This window comes from Anopheles stephensi, chromosome 3, assembly GCF_013141755.1.
Source record: "Anopheles stephensi strain Indian chromosome 3, UCI_ANSTEP_V1.0, whole genome shotgun sequence".
NCBI lineage: Eukaryota > Metazoa > Arthropoda > Insecta > Diptera > Culicidae > Anopheles > Anopheles stephensi.
The window spans coordinates 2,508,258-2,530,583 of record NC_050203.1 but is presented as its reverse complement, the minus strand read 5'-3'; the positions used below and the strand labels follow the sequence as shown (position 1 = coordinate 2,530,583).

General features: G+C 49.7%; 1 protein-coding gene across 2 annotated transcripts in view; it reads right to left on the bottom strand.

Moving 5' to 3' along the window:
- Positions 1–22,326, bottom strand: part of LOC118512978 (serine-rich adhesin for platelets) — a 56,718-nt gene that overhangs the window by 21,317 nt on the left and 13,075 nt on the right. The window contains exons 1-3 of one of the 2 annotated variants that reach the window (XM_036058222.1): positions 18,866–19,876; positions 4,655–8,963; positions 4,471–4,550 (exon numbers count right to left, since the gene is read on the bottom strand). In XM_036058222.1, coding sequence (XP_035914115.1) covers positions 4,471–4,550; positions 4,655–8,904 — 4,330 coding nt within the window. In that variant the 5' untranslated portion in view covers positions 8,905–8,963; positions 18,866–19,876. Of the gene's footprint in view, positions 1–4,470; positions 4,551–4,654; positions 8,964–18,865; positions 19,877–22,326 lie in introns of those variants that run through there. The other variant, XM_036058223.1, reaches the window with a different exon arrangement.

Below are 22,326 nucleotides of genomic sequence, written 5' to 3'. Positions count from 1 at the left end.
TAATATTTCGTGGCGACTCATTTTTTACTGGCTCTTTCCCTCTCTCTCTCTTTCGCTTTTAAATTTAAATTGAAGGATCACTTTTTTGGTGTGTAAATGAAGGCCACCGTTTTGTATGTTTTTATCATGCTTATCGAACAGCGTTTAAATCGCTCGTTACACCTTTCATTTTTTGCTGTAAAGCCCATTGCTCACTTTGCTATTCCCGAAGATGCCTCATTATTATGTCAGGCCGCCGTTTTTTTCCAAACCCTGACGATCGACCGTTGCGATCGAACGACGACATTTGATGCAATCCGGTATTTCTGGTCGGATTTTATATTTTGTACCACTGCACACCATTAGCTCGTTTTTTTTTTCGGTTTGTTGCTTTGCACATCCCACTTGCACTTATTGCACTCGCTCGCTCGCTAGCTCGCTCTATCTCTGTGCTCCACCACACGCTATATGCACCGTCGTGCGTTGCATCGTTCCGCTTCGTTCCCAATTGGGGGAAGTTTCGAAACTCCAAAACCGATCATAATCGTCAACCATCCAACGGCATGCTTTCGTGCCTACGGGGCTACGCTGGACTGGGGGGTACACTATGCTGCACATTTAGCACGCATGTTAACCACACACACACCAACACTCAGAATCACCTACACCATCTCATGCACGATATGCTTTTTGCGCATGTTAAATCGCACAACGAAATTCATTTGCTCAGTCGCCGTTGAGCAGGAAGAGAACTGGATTTGTCACGCACATTTGTTAACGGGGATAAATTCAAACTCTCTTCCCTAAGAACACTCCATGACTCGATGACGTTATTGCCCGCATAAAAATGCACCCAACAAATTCGAACCAAATAAACAACCTACGCACGATGACCGAACCACCAACCACTTCGTTCAGCAGAACGCTACTCGGGTTCGGGCTGTTGGCTGTTGGCGGTCACGCTTTGTTTTTTTCGATCCATCTCGCTGGATTTGGCGGGGACAGACGGCGCAAAACGTACCACCTCACACCCACCTACAAAGCAACACACACACACACACACACACAAAAGCCTACCGCGAGTCACGGAAGGTCAAGCCGCGGCCCGGTGACGAGATCGAACCGTCGCGACACGGAGAACTACAGAGTCGAGCGAGCGTGCGCACGCCGTCATGCGCGAAAGTGTACTAAATCCCCACGAACGTTGGCGCGGTCTCCATTGCGCCAGTCGTGGGTCGTGTGATGGTGGCGCTACGCCATTGCTCCCACGGCTTGGCGATGGCTTTAAGCCAAGGGTGTCCAATGCGCTTTGTGGCTGACGACCGAGTGTTGGAATTGGTTTTTGAGGTGCTTCAAATAATTTAGCTTTGAATTAGCTTTACACTATTGCGAGCCGAATAAGGGATAAATTTTAAATTTTAGTTTGAGTTTTACTTTACGTATCAATTTTTTGAAGAAGAGAGAGTTTAGAGTTTGACATGCCTGGAATTAAGCCAAGCTGGTAGATTCGCGCTTAGTACAAACAGTCGCTCACTGGTTTTAGTACAGCGAAGGTTATTTCTCCCTCCTTCGTTTGGAGCGTGCGCAAATGAGCAATTCTCTCACCGGCCGTCGAATAAATCGAAGAGCAAAGAGAGCGAGAGCAGAGCTTACAGCATACAGGAATGCAGCTGAAAGTGTTGGTAAATTGGAATTTTGCATGCGAAAGCGTGTTTGTGATGCTGATGGGGAGAAGTTTGGTGATAGTAAGAGTAACAGAGTTCCAGTTTTGCCTAGCAGAAATTTGATGAGGCCGGGCTGGTCACGTTACTAGTATGACACCGGACAACCGAAGCTTCGCTGTGCTGTTTCCTGACAGCAATTTGTTGAAGTGGAAGGTAGAAGCTTCCGCCACCTTCTCAAAGTTGTTTTTGGCACCCAATCTCTTCACGATGTCTAGATAAGCATGACCTTGCAACAGTTGAAGCTAAATGCGAAGTAGATTAACGTAAAATTATCATACCCGATAAGCAATTGCTAATTAGATGATCCACATCAATTATTAAAACAGACTACAAACAAAGTGAATCAGGTTTTGCGAAATCGTCCTCATCCTTTGCTAAACGCGAAGATATCAACAGGTCCAAAATGATTGATTCCGAAATTCTATCATCGTTGACAGGCTTTTGACAAGCGTCAATCATTGACAAACCGACCAACCGACCAAGCACCACTCGCGTACGCTGCTGCCGTGCTGCCCGAAGCCGATAATTGCATAAATCGCGTTTTGAATCGTTTTGAAACGTAGCGCGCAAAACTTCACACCCACCACACCTCACGGTGCTGGTGGCCATCGATCGGCATCGGCTCCCGGGAGAAGACGACACACAGTGAGGTGAGGAGATTTTTTAATAAGCATCATCGAACCATCACTGCACGGTTGTCGGTCAGCCAATTTCCATCGCGTAGGAAGCGGTCCACCGAAAAGCATTGCCAATGCCATTAGCATGATGTAAAACCGAAGCATGAAGTAGAAAACGGCAGTGGACTTAAATTAGACTTCGAGCCCGAGTGTCTTGAAGGTACGCTGGCGCTGATCTCACCTTGCCCACTTTGATTGGCTTGACATTTCGACAGAACGAACGGTGAAGCAGATCGCCGAGCGCAAGTGCGTGATCATCTTCGAGCGATTGGCGCGGTTGGGAAGCAGCGCCTGCACAGCAGAGAACCATTTTACAGTGCCGCCAGCAAAGCTGCAATTGCTGCAGACAATAAAACTTGATTGAAGCGGCTGCAGATGGTACGAAGAGGTCTTCATTCCTTAGCATAGGAAGCCGCGGCGATCGAGATCGAGATGGTGGGAAGGCTCATGAGAGAGCGCACCCGGTGCATACTACCCGGTGGTAGAAAAAGATCAATCAGACGGGTCAATTAGTTGGCTCCAGTCACAATGAACGCATAACCACCACCGGGCTCGCACACTCGTCTTCTAAATCTATCTCGACAAATCCCTCCCCCAATGCTGTTTCTGTGTTCCTGTGGGGACGAACGATCTTCACTTGTGGTGCGTAATCGATTGCCAACCATTTTTCAATCGGGGAGTTCTCTGGCAGTATGGGAAATGTGGGGCGCGTACGTGTATCTCTTTCCCTGACAATAGCCAATAGAAACACACACACACACACATGTACATGGTGGTGAAAGAACAATAGGTCGCTTAAGATGGTGGCACTTTGCTGAAACAAACATCGTAATGACGATCGAAGAAGCGAACTTCTCGCTATCGGCACAATGAAGATGCGAAGGTGATGATGCCACATAACGCCTGTGCGGCTGCAACGCAAAGAGATTGTCAGAGATTGTCTGTAACTGTCGCCGGTGGCCACAAACATTAAATAAATCAGTTCACCCCTAGCTGCTGCACACCCCGAGCCAGATGGTTTCCCACCACCGAGGCGATATCTACGCCATCTGCCGCTTATGTAAAATGGTTCTCGCCATTCATTGATCGACTTTCATTGCTTCTGTCTCAGGCGCGTATGAGCATTTAAGCTGCGAAAGTAAGTTTGTATTACGAACCATTAGTGTGCAGATGTGGACCCCGTAACGGGGGCGGATGGGAAAACTTATATTCGAACATTCCACTTGCATGGGGACATGGGGAGACTTTTTCGAAGATCAAACGCACCACCGTAACAATGACACATTCGCGTTCGTCTGAGGGGAATTTGTAGTTTAGCAAAATCGACCCACACACGCAACCGTTCGTGTGCGGTTGCGTAAAAACAAACAAGACAGGCAAGTAGTAAAACAATCCATAACTACAACAAAGTACGAGGCACGAGTTTATAAAGGTTGGCTTAAATACACGCAATCAGCGTTGATCGTAATTTGAAGATAAAAGCTCAGAAATTATAAATTAAAGCATTAAGCAATTATTCAACAAAAAAAACTCAATAAAAAATAGAGAAACAGTAACAGAAATTAGAAACCATGAACAAAACGAACTCATGCCTTGCAGCATACGGTTGCTGCGAAGAAAAAAGCTCCCTCTCGAAGCTTTTCGTTGTGCTTTTATAAAAAGCTTCTAAAAGCTCAACGAAACATGAGCTTTTTCTGTTGGATGGTTCCATTGGCAAAACGTTTTTAATAAACATAATTTTTAAGACTACATTTTTTGATAGAAACTCCCTCAAAATCCCGGTGCTCTCTTAACGCCTAAAAGTATGCAATCAATATTTTTGTAATTCCTTCAAATTCCTTGGCAGGATTTTTGTGGTGAAATGTTATGCTTGTTCAGTAACTTAACCATATGCAATGGGCGACTACTAATTCCGCAATTAACACTGCAAACAATGTAGAAACCACCCGGGACAGTTAGAAACAGACTAAAGGCCACATTAATTATACTACGTGTACAATCACACAAGCAACACACAAGACTCCGTTGCGGATCTTGGGGCAAGGGAAAATCGATTTGCATAACCAGATGCGCGTACGCGTGCCACTTACCGTCTATCTTCGGGTGCGAGATGCGAGCCAGTTTCCGCGACCTTAACGGTGTATGATGAGTCCGCTTGCGCTCCCGCACACTGCACCCGTGGGGGTGACGCAGCCGTAAAGAGCAGGAGAAGAGAAACATACAATTACCATCGATGGTCTTGGGCAGCGGAACGGTGAAGTGTACGGTACTTACACGATAAAGTTCGGTCGCTTCGATCCCGAGGTCCCGGGCACCACCAGGTCAGCACGCTCCGTCTCATCCTCGTCGGAGATGTCGGTCCAGTCGGCACTGTTGTTGCTTGTGTCACTACCACGTTCACTTGGTGGTGTTAAGCTTGCCAGTCCGGCCGTGGTACCGTACAGGCTGTTGGTGATCTGATCGGACGCCAGCGTCGTCGTCGAACCACCGGCCATGTTGCGCCGCGTGAGCGTCAGATTGCGTTCGTACTCCAGCCGCGAACCGATCGACTCGTAGCAGTTGGACGATACGAGCGATACGGTGTCCGCCGGTGGAGAGGGCTGCTGTCTGGTCGCCCGTGACGGTGGTCTGCCGCCACGGTTCGGTGGGTTGCTGCTGGCGGCTTGGACGGGTTCCATCTCGGCGGAACTTCCACCACACGCAGGATCGTCGTAGTCGACACCGTCCGCACTGCGGATCGTGTCGTAGATGTTCTCCTCGTAGATGCTTTCCCGTCCGTGGGGTGATTTGGCCAGCAAATCTGCACCCGGGCTCGGTGCCGTCTCCGTCGAGGAAGAAGCACTTTCCAGCGATGCATTCGGCGTCGGGGTGGCAATGCTCGTGGTGGAGCTGTTACGCGGTGGCAGAGGGATCTCTTCCGGTTTCGGGGGTCTCGGCGGGATTTTGCTGTACTTGATCCGCTCGTAGTTCGACTGATAGGTCACCTGCAGGTGTTTGGGCAGTGTTTTCGGTGAGGTGGACAGATTGCGCTTTGGTTGGGGTAGGGTTAGATCGTTTCGATTGTCTTCCCGAGCGGGTGGCAATTCCGGCGGTGGACTACAGATCTCGTACGTGTCTTCCTCTCGCGATGCTTCCTCAGCGTTCTGTTTCCGCGTGCTCGACAAGATCTCGTGCTCGATCGATTCGTAGTTTTCGAACGATTCGTAACTGTTCACGCTGATGGCGTCTTCGGGAAGCAGACGATCCTTTCCCTCGGTAGAAGCTTTTGTTGGAATGCTCTGGTAAATGTTATCCGATTCTCGTTTCGATTTGTGAACGAACGACTCAATTTTACTGGTTAGCTCGGTCAGATCGATCGTAATCGAGGGAGTGGAGCAAAACGCAGGTACTGCCGCTTGCGGGAACTTGTCTTCCGGGCGCGTGACCAGCTCGTAACCATCGTCCACGCAGCGCTGCACGCGCGATCGTTCATTCAGACTCAGCCTGCCAGTCTCACCGCGCGCACACGGAAAATGATGATCGTCCATCGAAATAGACTTGTTGATAACAACCGTATTGACGGCTTCGACAATGTTCCGCTGGCTGGCGTGTCTGCTCTCCTTATCGCCGAATCCTGGCCCGCTTGCTCCCATGCCACGGAAAAGAAAGGACGCGTTCGGACGCATTTGCTGCACATCTTCTCCGGTGGCACTCGGTGGAGTATTGTCCTGGCCGAGCTCAGCGGTCACGTCGGTGCTGAGCGTTAAATCGTTGAAACTTTTCGACAGATCAACAATCCGCTGACTAACGGCACTGATCGCGTCCAGGATCTTCTGTTCCGAATTGTCCTTTTCGGTCGACGCTTCCGGTGGGGTTGGTTGACTTGGTGACGGAAGCGCTGGAGTTGGATCTGGCTGCATCGTTGGGATTTCGATCGATGACACAAAGGACCGGCGCAACCCGGCGCTAGCCTTTCGACTGCTGTCCTCTTCTCTGATGATTACAAGCTCGTCGGATTTCTCGACCGGCGGCACTATCTTTTTGGACGATCGAAACGTCAAGCGTTCGTATATTTTTGACACGGTGCTTTTGCTTTTCTTCTTCTCTTTGATTTCCTTTGGTGGAGTGTGCGACTCATCGACAGCTGTCTCGGCAGGGTTTCTGTTTCCCTTTTCTATCGAACTGTATGTTGCGTACTGCTGACCGACGCCACTACTGTCATCTTCCGATAAGAATGCACTCTCTTCCGGTTTCTCACCTACTGGAGAAGAGTTTTCCGCGGAAGATTGTTTAGACGATCGAACTGGAAGACGCTCGTGGCTCTTACTCTTGCCTATCTCGGGAGCTTCATTTCCGAGGACAACAGCAGTTACCTCCGTGACATTCGGAATGGCAGCAGCAGTTTCTTCAAACGCGATCCGATCGTAGGCAGGAACTGTAGAATAAAGTTCCCCAAAACTATTGTCCTCAGTCGAAGGAGCCTCCCGTTCTTCAGATTCGTCTACTGGAATGGATTGATCTGGAGAGCCGTTGCTGGAAGGTTGAAGCACGAACGAATCGTCCTGCGTTCTGGTTAGCTTTGGTGTGACAATCGTTTTCTGACTATTGTTTAATGTATTGCATTCTCCGGAGACAGATGGAGGCGCTTCTTCAGCGATTACTTCTTGGCTTCCGCCATCTACAACACTTTCCTCTCGCGTTCCAACATCCGCACCAGTCGTCGGGGCGGGATCGTTTCGCGTCTTTCTACCATTTCCTTCCCCAAGCTCACCGGCAACCTTCTTCGACCTAATGTCCCTCGTTTTCTGCAACACCTGTTCGCTTTTGTCCGGTACTTTCGGTTTACTGCTTCGTCCCGGCGGTGGTTTTCCCGTGTCACCACCGTTGTCCGTTCGCTTTCCACGGGCATGGTGGTGCAGGTTGGGCTCGAACATCTCCAACATTATGCGCACACCGAGCGAACCTCGTCCCGCCTCCCAATCCGGCCTTCGATAGATGTTCTTCCTCAGACTGGGCCGCTTCCGCAGTCCCGTTTTGCGGATCGATGAATTCTTGCTCGACACGGACGAAATTTCGTCCGAGCTTTCATCTGTCCGGTTGCCACCAGCGACAGCAGCAGTACCGGTCGAGGTCGCGGAAGCGTTCGAATTTTTCTTCCGTAAGCTGCTTCTCGCTCCGCTATTGCGGCCCGACGACGTGAACCCATAGCCTCCATCGGTCCCGGGGTCTTCGATTACTTTGTATGCGACGTTGCCGCATTTGTGAAGGTATCCGCCACGCTTCTGAACCTGCTCCAGCAGTCCGGCGTCTTGCTGGATCATTTGGTTGAATTTACTCGTCAGCGCGGCCACCTTAGTCCCATTGCAGGCCAGCAGCTTCCGGTTGTAGGGGGAAATGTTGTTCAAGAAGCTTATCTTACGCGTTGGAGTGTTACCCTTGCGTCCCAGGGAAGATGTATTGGGTGGTCGTGCTACGGGAGTGGCAGAGGGGGCTGCCGGATGGGAAATCGGTGGCAGCTTCTCAACCACATCCTTCCGAGGCTCTTGGGGCGTCGATTGTTGCACTTCCTTTGCCGACCTGTCCTGCTCGCCAACGCTCTGTATGTCCACATCGATGTAATTGTTCACATAGTTCTCAACGCGCAGTGGCATTTTGTTAGCGGTTTTCTTTTCCTGCTTGGACAGTGCACGAATCCCGAGTAGTTCCGTTCGCCGTGCCCAATGGATTTGGCTACCGGTTGGGGTAGATACAGCGAGTGGGAACGAGTCACGCACGGTTGCTCCAGCTGCCACAGGAGGAGATCCTACACACGGACGCTTTTCTACCAGCGCACGCTGGCCGCCTTCTCGGTCAGGGCTTAGCAGTGCCGCATGAGAGGTCCGCTTCGGTGCTTGTGCGCATCGAAGACTGGTGGAGTTCGGTGCGATACGAGCACTATCGGAGGAGCTGTCTAATGTTAACCGCCGCCTTCCCGAACGTGTGATCGAGCCGTTGCGCTGGAATCGAGTGCCAGCTTTCGGTGACGGTGACTTTCGCAAGCCAGTACGAGCGGCTGCTCCGGTTGGTGCTCCAATCGTGGCACTTTTCGCTTTTCTCACCAACGTATCGATGGAAGATCCCGTTACGGTTGGCTGATTGGATCCCGCCAATAGCCGATTGTTCCAAAACTGTCGCAGCCGCTGTACACTGTACGAAGGATACTGCACCGGGCTCGAATCTGCAGACGCATCGGACGATGCGGACTGCGTTCCTCCCGTACTCTCAGCGCTGGAAGATCTTGCTTCCGACTTTGGATCTCGCTTAGCGTCGACCGTGTGCTGCTGCTGCTGCTGCTCGGCACCCTTCGCCTTCTTAACCTTCGGCGCGTCGGGTTCTGGCTCCGGACCACCGAGCGGAGTGCTCGTGTTGTTGCCAAACAGATAAAACCGCTGAATGAAACTGGACACCTTGCGCGATTCTTGCTGGGCTGGTTCTTTCTTGTCCTGGGGCTTGGGCCGCTTCTCACCAGCCACCGGTGTGGTGGGACTGCTTTTGATATGCATCATTGCATTCCTTGCGCAGCTTGCTCGGCGGCAACAAATCGATCACCTTCAGCTGGTGCGACCTAAAAGTAGAAACACAAAACACAATTAGTACACCGCTCAAGCAGCACAAACAGGGCAAAAAACACAATTCCATCCTTCCTCCTTTGCAATAACCTTGCACGCGCAGGTGAAAGCTTTTCTTCATCCTTGGCGAGCGCCACAATGAAGCTCTGGCTTGTCACTACGGTACAGAGTCACGGCCACGGTTACGAGTAATTGATCCACGGATGGTACTCAAAACTCATCTCTCCTCGGTTCATCGTTTGCCATTTCCGATTCGTCAGTTTGTGCGACTCTCTGTGACGCCAAACAAAACGACAACAAACCAACCGGTTTTTCGGGTGCGCATTACCAAATTACTGGTGCCTTAATAATCGGATCGTCTTTCTACGGCTGCACCGTGATCACCAACCAATGTCCGTGGAATGCTTTTAGCGAAATGAAAAGCTCGCAGTTGTTGCAAATCTACCACAATTTCATCCAATATTCATATCCCTTCCAGCGGAGGGTGGCAAATATTCGCGGCGGCATTCTCTCTCTCCCTCTCTCTCCCAAACGCTTTACGTCGGTGGGCACCGTTACGCAATTACGCTGCTAATTTTGACTAATAAAGGAAGCAAAAGGAATTCCTGCCGTACCACGTATCAGAAGGCAACAAATATGCGACACGTTGCAAGCGATGTGTCGCACGGTCGAAGAAGAGTCGACAATAAATTGGAACCCGACCCGACCCGTCCGATCGACAAAGGAAGCCCCAGGAAAACGTGCCCGGCAGGTGCTTTTCCATTGCGTAATTGCAGCAGCAGCAACATATCGCCGAACGCAGTCACAACCAGGAAGATAAATCAACCGAGTTTGGACCGATCGTACCCGGGGCACACCAGCTGGCCTCGTTTATGAAGAGCACACTAAATAAGGAGCTCCAAGCCTAGCCCGGGAAACTAGCTGTAGGGCCTGGCTATCTGCTCCACCGTGATATGCGTGCACGTGCGTATGCTGCACAAGTGTCGCAAAATGCATCGGTGACGTGACGTGCAAGCCGATAAGCCGATCCAAAACGACGGCAACTCGAACAGAAAGGGCACACATGAAATCGAAAACAATGGCATTAATAATCTACGCGATGGCTCTTGCTGATGGACGGCACAGTGGAAGAAAGAGAAACTGCGCTGGTCGACACCGCCAGTACAGGTTCGACGACATTTCTCTCAAGACTTGCGTGAGGCCGGCAATAAATAAGCGCAAAATAGGCATGTTTTTGCATATGATGATACGGTGAAGGAAAGGCGGTCACTCCGACCCGGCGAGACACATCTTTCACCGCCACGTAATGGGTTTTGCATGTTAAGAGATGGTTCCGATTCCGAGCATGTTGCCTATTTTTCTGGGTAACCTTTTTAGTCGGTTACGCGTGCCAACCGCGTCGTCCTGACGCCATGTGACATCATTTCCTGTGATATAATTGGAAAACCGCGTTTGACAGCCAAAAGGATGGACTGCTTCGATCACTTAATTTGGGACTAAAATTTGACTGTTCAACCTACTTCAGAAGCCATCTTCTATCAAACGAACTCATTGGGTCCCCGATGGCTCATCATCACTTCCTGACTTCAACGACAAGAGTGTGGCGCCTGCATATGACCGGTTCCGCAAGAAAGTGTATGTGTCGCTTTCATTGACATTGATATCTGGAACTATCTGGGACACAACTACAGTGTGAGACATCATGTGGTTGCCGTTGCGATCAATGAGTTCAACAGGATGTTTTGGAATTCCTTCTAAAGACTCCATCCAACAACTAGCTGTATAATTCGCAATCGAAATCAGAATCGAGTATTGAGTATGAGATATTCTCACTCACCAATTCCAAACCCATTTCCACGCTCTTATAGGCTCATCCCAGCTGCCTCTCCGACCTCTCCGGCCACCCAGCAACTCCCCCCCGGATGGCCTCAATTAAGAGATGATCAGGCTGGAAAAGCTGGATCCACCGCGACTTGTTTGGACACGCTCGGCTCCGAAATGCCCATCATCCCGTTAGGTTGTATCGAACGACCGATTTCGGTGGCCGCCAGAAAGCAACCGTAAACCCATAAGCATACGATCGCCGCCGAACCGGAGTTAACGTAAAACATAAGCTTTCGCTGTTAAATGCCGCAGCGCGACTCGACCCCGCGCAGCCCGAAACCCGTCCTCCTACCAATCGCACACACATATGCCATTGAATTCCACCGGGATCGGGAATGGTCATTCGGGCAGAATGTGTGTACCGACCACCGCCGACTGCATGCTGACACGAAGATCCCGTACCGTGGGGTGGAGAATGTAGCCATCAGTGTTCCGGAAGGCAGTCGGTTGTTTGTTTGGTGGTGCTTTTGTTTCTGCACTCGCCGGTTTCTGCCGCTACGTTCGAGTGGAACTCTCTGAAGTTGGACACTCCATGCCGCGCAGCTTCAAAACCTGTTCAATCAAGCCGGTTGGTAGGCAGCGAAACTAGCGGCGATCTGATGCTGCTGATGATGATCGCACGTCTAGTGCTCCCACCACCCAATCCAGGGTGCTCCAAACACACAAGGAATACAACGCGGCCCGCTTCCTACGGGTCCGGTTGGCTGGCCTTAGCAAAACAGGAAAGCAGAACCCGATTCCAACAAAGGGGGGGATCCGTCGCAAAAAAAGGAGCGAACCCACCACTCTAAAAAGGACCACGAAGAATGTTGCCAGCAGTGATGAAGGAAAAAAGCGAAATCACAAACTCCACGGCCTCTCAAAACCGGGATGACCGGGTGCGTCGAAAGTTCCATTCCAGTCAGTGAGCGAGTGCCTACGGTGGTGTGTCGGGGCTTGTTTTTGTGTGTCACGCACAACACGTCGTTGGAGAAATTCCTTCAAGCTGAAGGCGAACCCCCCCACGGAACGCGGACAGGGAGGAAACCTTTGATCGAATCGCTGCTTGGGCGTGCTGTGTGCTTTTGCCTGCTTTAATGGACGCCTCCTCTGGATGAAGCGTTCTTCTGGGCGCTGGCGACGGTCTCTGAGCCGGCGATCATTGTTGCCAATCGGAGAAACTTACTCACTCACGTTCATTGATGCTGTGCCCGGCCGCACACTTTTTGTTTCATTTTATTAAGATCTCCGGATTGAGGTATCGGGAGCACTCGGCAGGTCCGGTTGCTTCCGGTCAAACCAGTTGCACGGATGCGCTTGGCCTGCCGAGGAGGGCAAGCGAGATCAGGTGTCGAGCATATGATCTAAAACCCTCCCAGGAAATGCGTGACCTGTTCGTCCAAGGGAACAGCTTAACAAGTAGCCGGCACACTCTCTCTCTCTCACTACCTACAGGCTCTTTTCGATTTCAGCCAATAAAACTAGCCCACAAGGTATAACGGAGAAATTGTGTCACACCCATTAGAAACTGGGTGAGAAGGATTGGCTTTCCGTATGGAAGCAGCTCGGGCTTTACTTGATACGCAAGCGGCTTACGAGCGGTTGAGTCAGTCAACCGAGGCCGTACTTATGAAGTGACTGATTTATTTGCATTGCGCTTTTTGATGCCGAGCTCGCGGTCTCATGTGTCCCCGAGGCGTTGGTCACTTTACGATCCATGTTTCGGCTACCGGGTGGACGCGAGACACTGGCAAGCAAGACGAGTTGCGACACGACACCCGTGAAAGATGATACCCTTACCGAAGGCAGCCAATGAACCGTGCTTTGAGCCGTCGTGTCTTGGCTCTTCCACGGTCCGGCTGGAAATACCCGGCCCGTTTGCGCGCAAGAATACGTCGGGCGTGCTCGAGGACGATCGGCAAACTCAATCAGTATGCACAATTCGAACTCCCACTATAAGGCCACTGCTGTGTGCTGGTGCTGTTGTAGCTCCATTCTGTTTTGGTGACAAACCAAGACCTTCTTCAAGTCGTGATGATGCTAATGATCACCAGCCGGACGAAATCAATTCCAATCAGGTACAGCTCTTAAAATTAAGAGAATTTCTAACATGGAGTTAATGTCCCGCGTGTGCGAAAATGCCGCTGCTGAAGATGATAATTGCAGCACTCCCAATGGTGGTGACCGCTGGCACTTTAGAGAGGCCGAAGTTTTGAACTTTGCAGTGATCGCACGTGGTTCGGGTTCATTTTGGTGCACCGAACGATTATTGCCGTTTACCGGCGGGACCCGGTTCTTGTTTGCCTCCAACGCACTCTTATAATAGGAGCTGTATATGAAAATTGGTCCATTATTTGATTTTGCTGTCTACACTTCCAAAAGCGCGGGAGTCGATCACTGTGGTCAATGGCCTGGGCGGAACATTTTCCGTGCTCGGGTGAAATGGAAAGTGGATGCATTTTCCACGCAGCCTTCATCCTCCATCCCGACTTTCGGTAGCTGTCACTGGACCTCTGCTCCTCGGCACTCCCGCCTCGTGGCGCGTTCATTAGAATTGATTGCTTTAATAATGGTATAGCCGAAAATGGTGCAGAATAAGCCGTTGCTCTCAACCGTTGCTTCGGCACTCCGATCCGATGGAGCGATGGAGGTATTAATGGGTGAGCTGGTGCCGTGAAAGTTTCATCCATCCACACTTTGACCACACGAGCAGTGGTCACTCGCACAAAATGCACGCGCCCGCGGAAAATCTGACGCTCGAAGACACGGTGGATTTCGAGGAGGTGGAGGTGAACTTTCTCCAGTTCCTGTGTGAGTTTTCCTTCATGACCTTCCACAAATAGCCCAAAATGCAGCAGATGTACCAGACGTGAGGCGAAGTCTTGCGACAAAACGAGTGAGTTGGACCAGCACCACCATCGTTTGACTTTTTTTCGCTAGCGGTATTTAACGAGCTTCACCTGGCTCAAGTGCTTATTGTCCCTGAGGCTCACTATCAGCATCAGCAAACCGGAGGAGATACGGCAAATTTCTCTCCCGGAACACTTACGACACCGGCCATCAGTTGGAACCGTTGGTGGAGAAAATGAGTGTAGAAGTTTTCTGTTCCGCTAGAGAAATTCGCCCATCGTTTGGAGTCTCCTCAAAGGGCACCGAAAACGACGAGAAAATTCACAGCCGGCGCGCGCCGTGGAATGTCATAAATAGTGATTATAATTGTCAAACGGTACACGGTATGGCTGGAAGACGCCTCCGCCACCTAGACTGGGAATGTGACACCTACAGACAGATCTCCAAATGCCACGCTCCGAGTTCGGCTGTTTGTTTAGCCTCATAATTGACCTGTAACAAAACATGCTGCCTTTCAATTAGCTGCTTTAGCTCATGGCTTTTTAATGGTACAGAATATAAAGCATGAACCTCATGAAACTCGCCCGTCAACGGAGGGAGTTCCAGTGGACACTCCAACGCTTCTTATGGGAGACTTATGAGGTGCTTTTAGCAGCCTGAGAAGCCCTCAATTAATTATAACCATTCCAACGATGATGGCAACAAGACGAAGTTATTCTGTGACGTAAACCGAATTCCTTGGTAGACAAGCTAAAAATGTATTAGACATTCTAGAGCGAGCTATTGGAGTGACCTCTACAACCGATGTGGAACATATCTGCCGGCTGTTTAGGCCTCAACTCGACCGTGCTCCAACAGCGTATCGGACGCAAAACAACAGTTCCCCTTTTCAATTTAGCAACGTTTTACACGCTTTCTTTCCTACGTAAAGTGACATCATTTTGTCCACTTGATCCACTTGAGACAGCTTGAGTCGCTCGTTATCATCATCGGAGTATTGCTTTCATCCACTCTCGCTACTACCTCGCGAAAAGCCCTGTGCCTTGCCGCTATCGTGGATGACTTTCTGTCCAATAGTCTAACGAAGGGCTCGGGGCCCTTGAATTTTGCTTTTTGGTCCACCGACGAAAAGGAAACTGGATGTCTCTCTGCGAAAATGGCTCCAGGAAGCCCATAACTACAATCGAAACTCATTCATGGGCCGTGGGCAGAGTCGTCGCAACACAAGTGCAGTTGCGCTCTTCGAACTAAAGCAAATCAACGAATCCTCTCATGCGTATGCACCATTCATCCACCATCAGCACAGCACAACAAATTAATTTTAATGCGATGGGCTCCCGACATGAAGACCCGAAAGGAGATGCAAAACGCGAACCCGGGAAAACCGGCGCGCAAGGCTGCAACACTCTGCGGGTGCCTGAAACAACAAAATGAACAAGATTGTTATTAGTTTCGACTCGGCCCAAGGAAGGCCTCGGGGCGTTGTTGTTTGGGATCGTAAGTCACGCACAAGCTGATGTGCGCGTTTCGTGCGCTTTTGGGTTGGCAAGAGCAGATATGTGTGCGGTAGATTGCACTTTGTAGATCGCACTGGAGAGTCGTTACGGGTCAAAACAAAACTCACTCTGGAACGGAAGGGCATGGAAAGTAGTCTGAGCGAGGTTCTTCACATCTTCCGGGCTTTAAAAGGCATCATTCTTAAACAAAATTCAAATAAGCATTCTACGACATGCTCGTATCATGATTCCTCTTCGCAAAGGGGAATCCCTCATCCCAGTCATCGTTGTGAAGAATTGTGAAGAGTTAAACTTATTGCCCAACATGTTTCCAAACAAACGATACAGCCATTGGGACATTCGTTAATCAATGTGCGATCGCCCCCCGGCTGCACGGGGGGCTATACGCTAAGCCACTTCCCCCCACTTGACGAACGGCTGTAAAGCTCATGCAAATGTTTGCACAGCACTGCGAGCTGGCACGATCAAGTGTGAACCATGCTGCATGACATTTTCCAACAAACGCACACACAACGGGTGTTGCAAAAGCGCATTCACTTTATTTATTGGCTGTGCGTAAATATTTATAATGCCCGCATGTGAAGCCAATCGGAAGGTGTTGGAGAAGGTCTCTTTCTCGCTCTCTTGTTCGAAAGCCCAAGCCCTGGACTTCAATGTCCTTTAACTTTAAGCAACAAGTCTTGGATTATCTAATCGAGACGTCGCAGTAGAAAGAAAACTAGCTCAGTCTAGACGAGGTTCTACCTGATTACATCTGCTCAATCAATGTACAGGTCTCCAGCACTGAAATTACCTCGTGATTGTGTGGCTTTTAATAGCGAACAATAGGGGCTGCGTGATCGGATGCCACAATCGCACCTTACAAGCCATAACTCATCCACGTGTCAACCCGCATCGCATCGCTACCGAAGACACCTGCTAAATCTCTCCGCTGTCGATGTAACCGGCATTGGCGTTCCACACACGCACGCATCGGTGCAGCATCTCTGCATTGTAACCTTGCTGGGACTCTTCCCGCGTGCGTGGAATGTGCATCGTGCGGTGGGGAGCACACGATGCTGTTGTTTATGACGTGAGAATGGGTAACACATAACTCTTTAAAAATCGGTCCCAACTCTGCGACCAAATTGGAAGAAACTAACGTTACACCGGGAAGACTCCCACGTCACCCGGGGCTGATTTTCCTCGACCTGTGAAAAGTTCACGTAACCTTCCAATAGCAATAATTATCGTTACTGTGCTGCAGCAACCCCCGATCATTAAGCAGCTGCGTTCGAGCAAGAGGGCGTTGACAGGAATGTTGTGCGTTGTTGGGTGATGTTGAGAAAATGCGATAGTCGAGGGCTACAAGAAGCGCTCAGAAAGTGTAATCTTACTTCATGGATAACACCTCGGCCAGATCGGTCGGCCAAGAAACCGGGGGAGGTGGGGGCCCAAGCAATAGATTAGACACAACCTGTGCTGGGGGACAGGGACAACCCGTAAGCGAAAGATCTGGTTTGATCACGCACGTTGTCGTCGTCGTCGTCGTCGGACATTTGGAGTGACTTCTACATCGCCTTGAAATAGTGGTGTGTGGTTTAAGCTGAGTGCGCCGTCCCCGGGTGAAAGGTAACGGTCCCTCAAGGACACGGGATTTCGGGGAGGGACGGGTTTATTTTGTTTATATGTTTAACATGCAGCCAAACACGTTTTTGGAGCACGTCCCAAGACAACTTTGCACCACGCGGTGCTGGTGGCAACGCGGCGGACGAGACCTGGTTCCAAACTAACCTATTTAGCCCCGATGGATGCGCTCTTCCCGCGGGACCAGATAGTTTCGTTTGCATAGCACGTGCCTTTAATTCTTAACATTTACCGTTGCATTCTTGCGCTCCGTGAGGGATGCTTTCCCCCGCCCGGTGTGGCGCGGCCGTGCGGTTTGCGCCAAATCGGAAGAGTCAGTTCACCCTTCTAAGCCGATTTCACACGTCGGTGTTAATTTACCGAACGGATGACTTTCTTTTTGACGCATCAACTCCTCTTCTCTTGCTTGCTCTTCTTTAGTGGGCAATGCAAGCCATGAATAGAGTACGGAGAATAAGCTACCAACCACCCCCCGTCAACCCAATGAATCATTGCCGTCAAATTAGAGCTCCAGCGTATGACCTTTGTGTCCTCGATCGGTCAGCGTATAACCCTTTGCCATGCACCGTTATCTGGGTCAACAAACAGTGTCGCGTAAAGGCCCCACAAAATCTCGCAGGGAATCGATTTAGCAGTCGGAGAAAGGCGAGTAGGCGCCATCCATCCCCGTCGATATGTCTAGGGTTAAAGTGTGCGCAAAAAAAAACACACACACACACGACGATAGGTAGTTATGTTGAACAACCTTGTAGTGATAAGCATCGGACCAGCTGGACGAAAACTTTGTCGTAGGGCATTAAGTGAGGTTCGGCGATTATTTGAAGGGATTTGTTGATAGTTTGGTTTGGCCACCGACCAAAAACGCTTGTCAAAGAGGTTATAGTCGAATCTATTGATTCATGGTTGGCCCTCGAAAAGAGCTGATAACAACACGTCGTTTTGAAATGATAACGAAACTCGAATCATAAACTCCATAATCACTATGCTAATTAACTTAGGTAAATATTCCAACCATCAACGAATTCCCGCCACAACGAGTTGAGACTTTCCAGGAAACCGTACAAATACAGTTCAACAAGATTATGTAGTCACATTTTTCCCTCGAAAAAAAAAACAACAAAATCGGTTAAACAAACCACTTTTCTATGCAAATTCATACGATCCTTTCCCAGTGGAAGGATTGTAAACGAAACCCCAAACTGCCCAATAAATCGTCCACACACGTGTAGGGTGGTGTTTGGACACAACCTCGACTTTCACGGTTCGGTTGGTCACGTGTGAAAAATCACGCCACCTGTGCCGCCTTATCGACCAGCTGTTACCAGTGGATATCCAGTGCCGTTTCGAGTGGAGAAAAGGGCAAAGGAATGTGTGAGCTTTGTTGGCAGGATCGTTTAGTGATGTCCAACAAAATGGCACTCGTCTCACAGTGGCCCGCGGTGTTGTGCGTGATGTATCGGAAAAGTGTGGAGATTTGAGTGCATTTGGGAGGCTCATTATGAGTTGTGTGGTGAGACTGCTTGCAGATGAAGTATCTACCAGGAGACGTGGATTGCGTAAGATGGCAATGGGGCATAGGGTGGGTGCTTTGCCTAATAATCCCAAAATACTCGCTGCAGCAATCACGATTATCGAAGTGTTGCAGGTAGAATTGAACGTCCATCCATACCGCTGCTGACTGATAACAGATGTGAGTTTGCTGCCGAACATTTAACAATATCAATATTGTACCACGTGCTATTTACATACTCGATTAGATAAAGTTTTGGTCTCCAAAAATATAAAAGCCAAGCCAGCTCAGCCAAGCGCACACACTCATGAAAGTCTCATTTCGTCGAAATATGAGCTGTTAGCTTCTGGATCCCGTACGACCCTGTTTTGATAAGATTATCAAATTGAAAAAGGTTTTTCGTTTTGTCCAAGCAGCCGCCCCTATTCTAAGATCTATTTTTGCTTATGCTAGTGAAGGATGCGTGGCGTTAGAGGCGTTCGAGTTAAGTTTCGCTTTCTGTCGCCTGTCCATCGATGTCACCTGTCCGTACCTGGCGTTCGCTTTTGATACGATGTGTCGGGGCTCAGGGCACCCTATTTGGACGACGTCGAGTCTACCGGAACTCGTGTTGAGGTGGGACGTCCCTTTCCCATCCACATCGTTTTGGCCCGAAGTACTTCCAAATCCGGTGTTCAATTTCGATCGATTACAGTATATGCTTGACGATGCAGCAATCCGCACGCGTGCTAATGGTGATCACGTCCGCCACACAGTGGACGTCCGTCGTGTATCGACAGACGCCAACGTCAGGAAAATGATGCAATTTTCCAAACAATTCACCGAAACTTAAATACGCATACACGCACGCAACACACTAACACGGGAGATAATTAGTTAATCACACCGTTGTGAATTGCGCCTTGTCAGGGTACGCACAGGATCACGCACCTTTTTTTTTTCTTCGTGCGTACACAATCGCATACAAAACGCACACACGCTTACACACTTTACACACTCAATGAAGTATGGGGTTTGCTGCCCGGGTTTTTTGCAGACCTGTAAGGGAGCCTTTTCTCCTTCTTCATATCGGCTTCCTGCGATGGAAATCAATGTCGATCTTCATCATCACAGCAACCGGATCGGCGCTCATCATAATGACACGGTGTTGAATCCATCACTCCACACTCACACACACTCGCACATTCGCGCGCAAAACAGGCTCCATCCGTGCGCCATCTTTGTGGAAGACGAATCCTCGTCACTACACACCGAACACAGCACCACCCCAAAGCAAAGATCAACGGCGACCAGCTACTGCACCGGTCCAATCACTCTTCAGAGGCGGGTGATTCTTTCTGCGATTTTCACCAGCATGGGGTAAAATATGATTCTTCCTCCGCCGACACAACACACCACTTTCCGCAACACCACACAAAAGCAGCAACAACAATAACGATGTGGCCGAATAGACGCGCCACACACACGCACACAAAACAGACGTCTCACAACCTCCTGACAACGCACCGATCGCTGCGGCACAATACGACGAACTAATGTTGCGTGCGACCGGCTCCAAACGAGCGCGCGTGCCGAGTTGCTGCTGAGATGGAGAGCGCGACAGGGAGAGTCGACAGGCTGCGTGAGATTTTCTCCACTTTTACAGTGCGTGACGCAAATACGCGACAATGCCTAAAAAATCCGATTGGCGGCGAAGCGTATCATTCACTGTTGTGATTCAGATCAGAAGCAGGATTAACTATTCAGCTACGAGTTAACTGAGCCAAGGAAGTCAGAAAGAGCAGACTTCTTGAGGCTTTGGACCCAAGGTAGAAGGTGTTAGTAGTGTTGTCGAGCGTTGCCTGAATTATATGCCTTATCATTCGAAAGCTACAAACAACCTTTTTGTTTTGTACCGCACTGTAAAATTTCTCGCTTTTCGTTGGGGAGCGTCTACGCCAAACCAGAGAGCAGAGAGAGAGAGAGCGCGTTGGAGCGCGTGCGGTTCGTGACGACGCCTGCTAAAAATATCCATCGGTTGCTAACGATCGCGGGCTAACGGGGATTTCGCTATCGAAAGAAAGAGAGAAAGATGCACGCACACATACCAAACGTAAGACCTACTTTGATCTTGCTCCCGACCAGATACTGTAAACAGACACGCAATTGTCAACGGAAGGATTATCCTTGTTGACTTGGATCGGCAAACACGTGTGTGTGTGTGTGTGTGTGTGTGTGTGTGTGTGTGTGTGTGTGTGTGTGTGTGTGTGGCAGCAACAAATGTTACGCCGTGAGTATGGATTTGTTGATTTGCGATTAGCTCGTCATAGAATTTGCTCCCATGTACGTGATCGTACTTAGAATTCCTGGGCAATTCGATCATTGAGCAATATGTTCCCGAAAGTCCTCCCCGTGCTAATGAGAAGAGGTGATCGATGACGACAGTGGCAGTGATGTCATGAGAACAACTCACCGTCTCTACCAAACATTGTGTTGTGTGTCATCATTTGCAGAAAAGTCATGCAAAATTTTGTTCTGTTTTACTTCTTCTAAGTAACAGTCGGGCCTGTCCCCAGCTGGGTTTCTGTGTTGGTTCGATACGTACGGTGAAACTTCCCCAAACAAACACATAGACATGGGCCTAGATGCCCTGCGCAACGGGGGGGCATGGTGTTGAGCGAATTCATTAGCCAGCCGGTGCCGAAAATCCAGTTTGATGGTTGTTGCGAGACGCTTAAAAGCTTCCTAAAGATGTTTTGGCACACACAGCGCGAGATAATTCCTTAACAGCTCCATCGGACACCGTGCGTCGGAGGATGGATACAAGAAACAGCAAGGAACCACCGCCCGTCTGTCAATAAAGTCAATGGATTTATGTTTTCTGAGCGCGTATCGATATTTACATCGCGATATGAACAAAGAGCGTTCGATTCAGCTGAGATGATCTGCCAACGGGTTGGGCGCAAAGATCAGGAAGCTGTTTGGTTGGGTGTTTTAGAGGTAAAGTATGTTATGTCAACTTTGGTCAATTTTTCGTCCCGTTCTCGTTTTTGGAAATATCAAACCATTTAACCTCGAAATTCTTTTCCACCGGCCCCAAAGCTCCCGAAGCCATAAGCGCCAATCTACGCAACCCATCCCACCGCACGGGGCAGTGAAAGGTCAGCATAAAGTTTAAGCTGCCGACTAGAAGAACTTGCCAAAACCAGTATCTCACCGAGGAATCAGATGGTAACGGAAAACAAACAAACCACCAACACATTCGCGGGCTAGCTGCTTCCGCGGAAGCAACATGAAGCAAAGATTTACTAAATAGGGCGCGAAGGTTGTTGTTTAGAGAAACGGGCTTTTAACCGAAAATAAATAGACCCAATAAAGAGAGTTGAGGTCCATCCAAAAGCCAACGCGATTTCGGGCAACGTTTTCGTGTGCACTCGTTAGCAGAGCGCGAACGGGCGATGAAAATGTGGAGCTGCGCTTTTCCCGCGCCTTTTACTGTAAATCGTTAGCGAGCACTGTACATTTCCGGCACAAGCAGAGTAACCGGTAGAGTTGGGTACCGGTGCGAATGCGCAGCCAGCTAATGAATTGAATTGTTCCAAAACACACGCGCGAGAGTAGGTTAAAAGATTTATGAGGACCGAACGTGAGCCGGCTCGTTGACAGTGACCATGGTCGATCGCGGATAGCACCACCGAGTGATTGTCAGCGTGCAGGCAACTATAAGCATCTAAGCGATGTACGGCTCGCTAAATTAATCATCGATTTTCCACATCACGATTCGTGCGTTTCACCTTTTCCGTGTATGTCATCGACGATAAATCACGCTCCCTGGGCTGGGTGATGCTGCCGATGCAATTTTCCTCAATTTGATTAAGCTTATGGCAAAAGAGCAGCGAAATAAATTATTCGCATTGGTTTTGGGAAAGCCGATGGATCAGGATTTCCCCCCGTGGTGGGAAATAAAAGCTCACAAACCATTGCCATTTTGGGGAGGCTTGCCCGATGAGAAGC